The following is a 9,391-nucleotide window of genomic DNA, read 5'->3' as shown; positions in this document are numbered from 1 at the left end:
GGGAGAAGCCTCACAATGACTTCCTCTCCCCTTTTGTAGGCAGCAAGAGAAATCTTTATTGATAAGGGTTTAGTAATTAAGAAAGAAAAAGTTTAATTCACAGCTAGACAGCTCCTTGGTTGTAGCTAGAAATCAAGACCTGTAGGCCAAGTCCAGGATCTTAAGGTAGGAGAAGTGCAAGGATAGCAGCTCTTAAAAGTGGGAGACAGTGAGAGCAAAGGCAGTTTTACTTCTTGGAAAGGGCTCAGTAGTGGGCAGGGACAGTGTCCAGAGCTTCCTCAGGTTCTCGGGTGATGTCCACATTCTGAGAGGAGAGAGCCCAGGATTAATAGGAAGGAGCCAGCACTGTGGAGACCCAGCCCCTCCCCTGCCTTTTGTCCTCACTGCCAGGTTCCCCTCCTTCAGCCAGGCCTGGATCCTTTTCTCAGGCAAGCCCCTAGGGAATCTCAACCTGAGGACTTTGGAGTAGGTGTTGCTCTAGCCCTGCATCTCTATGGCACCTCAGACCTGGGCCACAGTTCCTGCATTTCTGGGTGCTGGTTATTCTACCTGTTGGTATGAAACACCCAAGCTCTGTGGGATTGGGGTGGCCTTTCTGTGAAGGTGGGTGCTTTCACCATGTGCCTGCTTAGGCCACAGAGTCCCTCACCTACCTCAGGTTTCTCCCGATGTGTGTTTACGGCTTCCACGTTCAGGTAGATGGACTCCACTTTGCAGCCTCAGAAAAGAACAACCAGTCCATCCATAAGCCCCCAAAGTACGTACAGATCTTCCCTGAGCTGTCATTCGCTCCCTCACCCATCACTACCCATACCCCGAGCTCCACACTGTGTGCAGATTGTGACTACTCTGTAGGGAGGGGAATGTAGACCAGCTGTGTGTTGTAAGGGGAAGACACCAGGTCTAAGAGAAGCCAATGGGATGTTCTCCCAGTTGCCCCTAATAGTCTCAGAGTTCTCTGAGCCTCAGTTGCTCAACTTTGAATGGAAAGGAGATGAGAATAGATGATCTCTGGGGACTCCCCCAACTCTTGTGCCCTGTGAGACAGCAATCTAATCTATATAATAGTGATGGAGCCCTGTGGACCTGCTAAGCTGTGTTAAGTGCTGAAGTGGTGGAAGAGTCCTGGGGCCATTGCCTTGGGGCAATCAGTCCCAGGTAAAGTTTATTTAGAGGACAAAATGATTATGGCAACAACAGAGGTGTGGAAGGTCACAAAGGAGTTCTGAGAGCCTGAAGAAAAAGGAGAGTGGTATCACTGGGCGCTGTCAGAGGTGGTCCAATGCTTATGGAAGCCCCCCTTAGCTCCATCCCTGTGGATTGCAACCTACTCTGGGCTTCAGTGCACTGTCTTCCCTATTCACACCCCAGAAGATATTTGAGTCTCTCTCCCCTGCTCATAAATATTTCATAGCAAACCAATGTCCCAAGAGACAGTCTAAACTGACCAGGCTGGTCTTTCAGATCTTTCTTCAATCTGGCCCAACCTACACTTACTCCTCTGGTCCCCTCTGGGGACCTCTTCTTCTACAGGTTAGTGTTCCGTGTTTGGTGCTTTGGTAGAGCCAGAGAAAGTTGAGGACAGGCCCCGGATTTAGAGGCCATCCCAGGTCTTCCCTGTTCTCATCCTATTATTGCCAATTCTTCCTTCACCAGGACATCCAATTACCCACCCAAGAAACCTCCCCCAGGACTCTGCTGGGCAAATGGTATGCACTGGAAGCATGCTCATGCTCTCTATGTGTCTTTCCTCAGATGAGGGTGGGGGCACTCACCATAGGCCACAGGTGTGAGTTTAAGCACTGTGTGCAAAGGACACTTGAGATATGGCAGCTCATCTGGAAAGGAGGAGAAAGCAGCCATCAGAGACAAGGTACTGGGGAAGGTGCCATCTCCCCAGGCCTCCTCTGCCATACCCCCTTCCTTATGACCACCTTCATCAGGGTTACACCCTCCCACACACACTCTGCAGTGGGCAGTGTTGAGAACACGGTGGGCAGTGAGGAAGGATGTAGAAAGGTGGCCTCTAGAGCAGAGAGGAAGGAAGGCCCTGGGGAATGCGGACAGACTGTGAGTTCCCCAGGAAGGACAGGCTGGTTATTTGGGATGTGGTCTATCTCCTCACTCACAGGGCAAACATGAGACTAAGGCAGACCTCCCTCCTGCCCCCAGCCTCAGGTCTTCCACAGGTTCTTCTAGCATGAAGGCCCACAAATGTGTCTTGGCAAGTGTTTTCTGAGAGCTTGTTATGTGCCAGGGCCCTTGGAAATGTGTACATGTACCATGGCAGCTCCCACAGTTTTCTCTCCAGCCCAGGCCTGTGCTTTCTGACTCCTCTCACGCTTGTTGATGGACAAGCATTTCTCAATTCACTTGTTTCCAGTTGTTGACTATTATTCATAAAGTTGTTTTGAATATTCATGTACCATTTCTTTTATGAGCCTAGGTTTTCATTTATTAGACATCCTTGAGAGGAGGAGATGATCAGGCCCATTCCATGGGTGAGGACACTAAGGCTCTGAGAGGAAAGACACTTGTCCTACATCACAGTCAGGAAGTGGCAGCATTGGGACTTGAACCTAAGACCCTCTGAGGCTAAATGCATGCTCTGCCCACTGCAGCCACCGACCACTGCCTTGGAGGGACTCACAGTGTCATGGGGGCAACACCCCCATCCCTCACCACTCTCCAACAATAGCCACCCTCTCCCAGCCAGGCTGCCCTTACCACTTGCCTGCTCCCTTCACTGGGCCAGATCCAAACCCCTCATGGCTTCCCTGCCCCCAAGGCTCATCGTGGGCTTTCAAGGCTCCCACCACACTCCAAGCCTCCTGAGACATCAGGTTTGGCGATATCCTGGGCATCCATCCCACTCCTCCTCCTCCTCGTCTTTGTCATCGTCATTGTCAGGTCCTGGGGCCCAGTGGTCTGGGTGCAAGATCTCATTCCATCCTCACTGATACTCTGTGGGGGCTACTGTTCCCCATGGCACATGTGACAAAATGGACTCGGAAAAGGGAAGTGACTTGCCTGAGGTCTCTGACCTAGCTCTGCCATCACCTGGACAAGTGACCTTGGCCCAACCTGTTCTCTCTCTGGCCCTCAGAGTTCCCACCTGTCACAGCACAAGATTGGTCTAGATAGATATACTCTGAGGGTGCCCCAGCTCTGAGGTCCTGTGGGTCTGCTTTCCCAGTCACAGCATCTCTCTGGGCCTCAAGGTTCCTCACTGAATAATAGGGGTAAGAGCATGTACCCAGCACTGCCTAGCCCAGCTCCCAGGGCGGCTGGGCGCAGCTGGCGTGGCCTGCGCATGAAAGAAGGTAGGAAGTGGGTAAAGCAGTGGGAGAATGACAGGTACATGTGCCCCTCCCCCACTCTATGCGTGTCTGAGGTGGGGGTCCTCTGGAAAGCACCTGAGGTTGACACCCCTCCCTGTCCCACTGAGCCCCGTGGCCTCGGGCAGGTCACTTCACCTCTCAGAGACTCCATCCCCTCATCTGCACAGTTAGGGTTACTTATGCTGCTTGCCTCATGGTCCCAAAGACAGTACCAAGCAGTAGAAATTGGAAGTTATTGGACATCTAACAGCACAAGAACCCTCACCCCAAACCACATCCCCTTTTCCAGTGAGGAGACTGAGGGCCAGGCAGAGGAAATGATTTGACCAATGTCAAGTTCTCAAGTTCCCCGGGTTTCAATTTGGGATGACTCCACATTACAATGCCCTTTATTTGGAAACTAGCATAGTAGAGAAGATTCAAGTCTGTAGGACATTGCACAATATAACTTTCAAGTGTAACTTTGCAAGGTCTTCACACACCCTCACAGTATCCTGGAGATGCTAATACTTCAGCATCCACATCAGAAATGGACTGTCAAACCAAAGAGTGACATTAACAGTCCCTTGCCAGTCTCGCTGCCCTAGTTTGCAGTTCAGCATATGTTGTTAGTGTATAGATACTTTGTAAATTACAGTGTCCAGATATCTTTTAAAGAAGAAATTATCATTTAAAAAAGTAAAATGAAAATATCACTATCTTGGGAGAAATCATCCCCACAGCAAAGACAGAAACTTATAATCAGGATCATGAAGCAACAGAAGGTCCCATTACCACCTGATGACAGCATGTTTCAGAGAAGTACTGTCTCAGTTTTTTCAGGTTGATGCATACTGTTAAGGTTGGCTTTGAAAATATTAACTCAGAATAATACTAATACTAAAAACAGCAGCTAACACTTATATAGCCCATACTATGTGTCATGAACTGTCCTAAGCTCTTTACATATTTTAATTTATTTAAACTTTATTATTGTTCTCCCCATTTTACAGATGAGGAAATTGAGCCCAGAGAGGCTAAAGTAATTTGTCAAAGCTAGTATGTGACAGAGCAAGAATTTGACCTCAAGCATTCTTAATCTAGATACTGTGCTCTTAACCACTAAGATATAAACCACAGACTGCTGGTGTCAGGGTCCCAAATCATATCCAGTTCCCTATGCCAAGAACAGAGAGGAGAGTGGTACCTGAGCTCTTATCCAGGAAGTAGGCCAGGAGGCACCGCATGACAGCCTGATGGCAGATCACCAGTACATTTTCCTGCCGTTCTAGCTCCATTATAACTGGCTCCAGACGCTGAACCAGATCCTCATAGGACTAAAAATGACAGAATATTTGGGTAAAAAAGGTAGATGAGGAGATTTGCCCAGAGAAGAACTCAGGACTAGGAATCAGGAAAAGTTGGTTCTGGCACCAGTTCAGTAGTTGACCCAGTAGTATGACCTTAGACCACTCATTTCTTTTGTAGTGTCTTAGTTTCTCATCTACTAGATGGGAGCATTCAATACAGTGGACCAAATAACAATAATAATAAAACTTCTCAATATAAAATTCCTAGATTTCTTCCCCTTCAGGTTTCCCTCCCTTCCCCTGTTGTCCTCCATGCTATTCCTTATGTTCCGCATATGAGTGAAACCATATGATAATTGTCTTTCTCTGCTTGACTTGTTTCACTTAGCATAATCCCCTCTGGGTCCATCCATGTCGATGCAAATGGACTTGGGGAAACAAACTGAGGGTTACAGAGCGGAGGGGGGTGGGGAATAGTGTAACCGGGTGATGGGAATTAAGGAGGGTACATGTTGTGATGAGCACTGGGTGTTATACACAACTAATGAATCATTGAACACTACGTCAAAAATTAATGATGTACTATACGTTGGCTAACTGAACATAATAAAAATAGATAAATAAAAATAGTATTTTTCGTCCTTAAAAAATAAAATAAAATAAAATTCCTAGAAAAACTAGATAAAATAAATGTTTGCACTGCTGATCTTTCAACAAAATAAAGGAAAACATGAATGTAGGGTTCCAAAATGAAGAAAAATTTGGAAAAAAGAGAGGTAAGTGGATGTAGAAGGCACAACTGCCCTGGGGGCATTTGCCAATCACAGTATCTGAGAGGCTTAAGATTTTTTTTTTTAAAGATTTTATTTATTTATTTGAGAGAGAGAGTGAGAGAGAGAAAGAGCACAAGAGGGGGAGCGGGAGAGGGAGAAGCAAACTCCCTGCTGAGCAGGGAGCCCGATGTGGGACTCGATCCCGGGACTCCAGGATCATGACCTGAGCCGAAGGCAGTCGCTTAACCAACTGAGCCACCCAGGCGCCCGAGGCTTGAGATTTTAAAACATCATAGAGACAGAAGACAAGGCCTTAGGTGTTCACAAGGTGGAGAATTGGGACTGAAATTTTCACAAAAATCTGAGACAAAGGGCTACATCATTAGTAGAAGTGTAAACTATAAAAAATATATATCCACAGGCAAAAGGAAACGATAACATTTATCCACCTCTGCTTGACTCAGTGGAAAAATTAGGAAAAGTTTCCTATAATAATATATTAACCACAAACTTACTATCAGGTGGGTTTGTGGTTCAGACTTACAATACACGTGTTTTAGAAAATGCTAAGATGGGAGTTTAATGAAAAGCAATTTCAAGTCATTAGTTCTAAAGTATATGGAAGAAGAAAATGGAAATTATCTCTGAATCCTCTCAACTTAGTCTGTGCAGAATTCTTACATATAAATTTTGTCAAACTGAAGCTTGCATAATAGGCATGGGAGATAAGCTATCATGAGTGAAAATAAACAGAAACAATAAGAGGAGAACCCTAAAAACATAAGATAAAAGATCCATTTAAATATACATATGTAAAATAAATATGTTTGAAATTTATAAAGAAATAAAAGATGGAATAAAAATGTGAGAAAAAATAAGATACTATTAAATATATGATAGAGATTAAAAAAACTAATAGAATTTTTAAAAATAAAAATGTATTTATTAAAATTGAAAACTCAGTGGACTGAATAAATGAAAGATTAGATAAAACTTAAGAAATAGTGATTTGGAAGATAGAGCTGAAGAAATTACTCAGAATGCAGCAAAGACATCAAAAATAAGTTAGGAAACATAAAGGAATTGGACGGGATTAACAGCCATTCAGTTTTATTTCCAGAAGGAGATAATAGAGATTATGTGAAAAAGGGAAGAAGCCATAATGTCTGAGAGTTTCTAGAATACAAGAAGACCTAACAGCTGTAAATATTTATGCCCCCAACATGGGAACAGCCAACTACATAAGCCAACTGTTCACCAAAATAGTTATATTGATAATAATATGTTAATTGTTGGAGACCTCAATACTCCACTTTCAGCAATAGATCATCTAAAAAGAAAATCAACAAAGAAACAAGAGCTTTGAATGATACACTGGACCAGATGGACCTCATAGATATATACAGAACATTCCACCCTAAAACAACAGAATATTCATTCTTCTCGAGCATACATGGAACTTTCTCCAGAATAGACCATATACTGGGTCACAAATCACGTCTCAACTGATACCAAAACATTGAGATTATTCCCTGCATATTCTCAGACCATAATGCTTTAAAACTGGAACTCAATCACCAGAAAAAATTTGGAAGAAATTCAAACACTTGGAAGATAAAGACCACTCTGCTCAGGAATGTTTGGGTTAACCAGGAAATCAAAGAACTTAAACAATTCATGGAAAGCAATGAGAACAAAAACACATCAGTCCAAAACCTATGGAATACTGCAAAGGCGGTCCTAAGGGGGACATACATAGCCATCCAAGCCTCACTCAAAAAAACCAAAAAAATCCCGAATTCACTAACTCTACACCTTAAAGAACTAGAGAAAAAGCAACAAACGATGACCAAGCCATGCATTAGAAGAGAAATAATTAAGATTAGAGCAGAGATCAATGAATTAGAAACTGAAAACACATTAGATCAGATCAAGGAAACTAGAAGCTGGTTCTTTGAAAGAATTAATAAGATCGATAAACCACTGGCCACACTTATCCAAAAGAAAAGAGAAAGGACCCAAATTAATAAAATTATGAGTGAAACGGGAGAGATCACGACAAACACCAAGGAAATAGAAACAATTATTAGAAATTATTATCAACAACTATATGCCAATAAATTAAGCAACCTGCATAATGGATGCCGTCCTGGAAACCTATAGACTGCCAAGACTGAAACAGGAAGACACTGACAACCTGAATAGGCCAATAACCAGTAATGAGATTGAAGCAGTGATCAAAAACCTCCCCAAAATCAAGAGTCCAGGGCCTGATGTATTCCCTGGGGAATTCCACCAAACATTCAAAGAAGAAATAATACCTATTCTCCTGAAGCTGTTTCAAAAAATAGAAACAGAAGGAAAGCTTCCAGACTCATTCTATGAGGCCAGCATTACCTTAATCACAAACCAGGCAAAGACCCCATCAAAAAGGAGAATTTCAGACCTGATGAATATGGATTCCAAATCCTCAACAAAATCCTAGCTAATAGGATCCAACCATACATCAAAAGGATTATCCACACAGACTACATGGGATTTATCCCCGGGATGCAAGGGTGGTTCAACATTCGCAAATCAATCAATGTGATAGAACACATTAATAAGAGGAGAGAGAAAATCCATATGGTCCTCTCAATTGATGCAGAAAAAGCATTTGACAAAATACAACATCCTTTCCTGATTAAAACTCCTCAGAGTATAGGGATAGAAGGAACATTCTTCAGGTTCATAAAATCCATCTATGAAAAATGCACAGCGAATATCATCGTCAATGGGGAAAAGTGGAGAGCCTTTCCCTTAAGATCAGGAACACATCAAGGATGCCCACTCTCGCCACTATTGTTCAACATAGTACTAGAAGTCCTAGCAACAGCAGTCAGACAACAAAACGAAACAAAGGTATTCAAATTGGTAAAGAAGAAGTCAAACTCTCTCTTTTCACAGATGACATGATACTTTATATGGAAAACCCAAAAGACTCCACCCCCAAATTACTATAACTCATCCAGCAATTCAGTAATGTGGCAGGATACAAAATCAATGTACAGAAATCAGTTGCTTTCTCATACACTAACAATGCAACTGTAGAAAGAGAAATTAGAGAAACAATTCCATTTACAATAGCACCAAAACCCATAAGATACTTCGGAATAAACCTAACCAAATAGGTAAAGGATCTATACTCTAGAAACTACAGAACACTCATGAAAGAAATTGAAGAAGACATAAAAAGATGGAAAAACATTCTATGCTCATGGATTGGAAGAATAAACATTGTTAAAACGTCTATGTTACCCAGAGCAATCTATACCTTCAATGCCATCCCGATCAAAATTCCAATAACATTTTCAAAGTGCTGCAACAAACAATCCTAAAATTTGTATGGAATCAGAAAAGACCCCGAATCACCAAGGAAATGTTGAAAAAGAAAAACAAAGCTGGGGGCATCACGTTGCCCGATTTCAAGCTATATTACAAAGCTGTGATCACCAAGACAGCATGGTACTGGCACAAAAACAGACATATAGACCAATGGAAAAGAATAGAGAGCCCAGATATGCACCCTCAACTCTATGGTCAAATAATCTTTGACAGAGCAGGAAAAAATATGCAATGGAAAAAAGACAGTCTCTTCAATAAATGGTGCTGGGAAAATTGGACTGCCACATGTAGAAGAATGAAACTCGACCATTCTCTAACACCACTCACAAAGATAAACTCAAAGTGGATGAAAGACCTCAACGTGAGACAGGAATCCAACAAAATCCTAGAGGAGAACATAGGCAATAACCTCTCTGACATTGGTCACAGCAACTTCTTTCAAGATACATCTCCAAAAGCTAGTGAAACAAAAGCAAAAATGAACTTTTGGGACTTCATCAAGATCAAAAGTTTATGCACAGCAAAGGAAACAGTCAACAAAACAAAGAGGCAACCCACAGAATGGGAGAAGATATTTGCAAATGACACTACAGATAAAGGGCTG

The 9,391-nt window shown here is 42.9% G+C and overlaps 1 protein-coding gene across 2 annotated transcripts in view; it reads right to left on the bottom strand.

The window, feature by feature from the left end:
* PFKFB1 (6-phosphofructo-2-kinase/fructose-2,6-biphosphatase 1) overlaps positions 1–9,391 on the bottom strand; it is a 126,876-nt gene continuing 117,485 nt past the window's right edge. The window contains exons 11-14 of one of the 2 annotated variants that reach the window (XM_021700194.1): positions 4,528–4,657; positions 1,776–1,838; positions 654–718; positions 1–304 (exon numbers count right to left, since the gene is read on the bottom strand). In XM_021700194.1, coding sequence (XP_021555869.1) covers positions 245–304; positions 654–718; positions 1,776–1,838; positions 4,528–4,657 — 318 coding nt within the window. In that variant the 3' untranslated portion in view covers positions 1–244. The remainder of the gene's footprint in view (positions 305–653; positions 719–1,775; positions 1,839–4,527; positions 4,658–9,391) is intronic. The other variant, XM_021700276.1, reaches the window with a different exon arrangement.

The sequence above is a fragment of the Neomonachus schauinslandi genome, chromosome X (genome assembly GCF_002201575.2).
Source record: "Neomonachus schauinslandi chromosome X, ASM220157v2, whole genome shotgun sequence".
Lineage (NCBI taxonomy): Eukaryota > Metazoa > Chordata > Mammalia > Carnivora > Phocidae > Neomonachus > Neomonachus schauinslandi.
The sequence above is the reverse complement of the archived record's forward strand: the minus strand, read 5'-3'. Positions and strand labels throughout refer to the sequence as shown.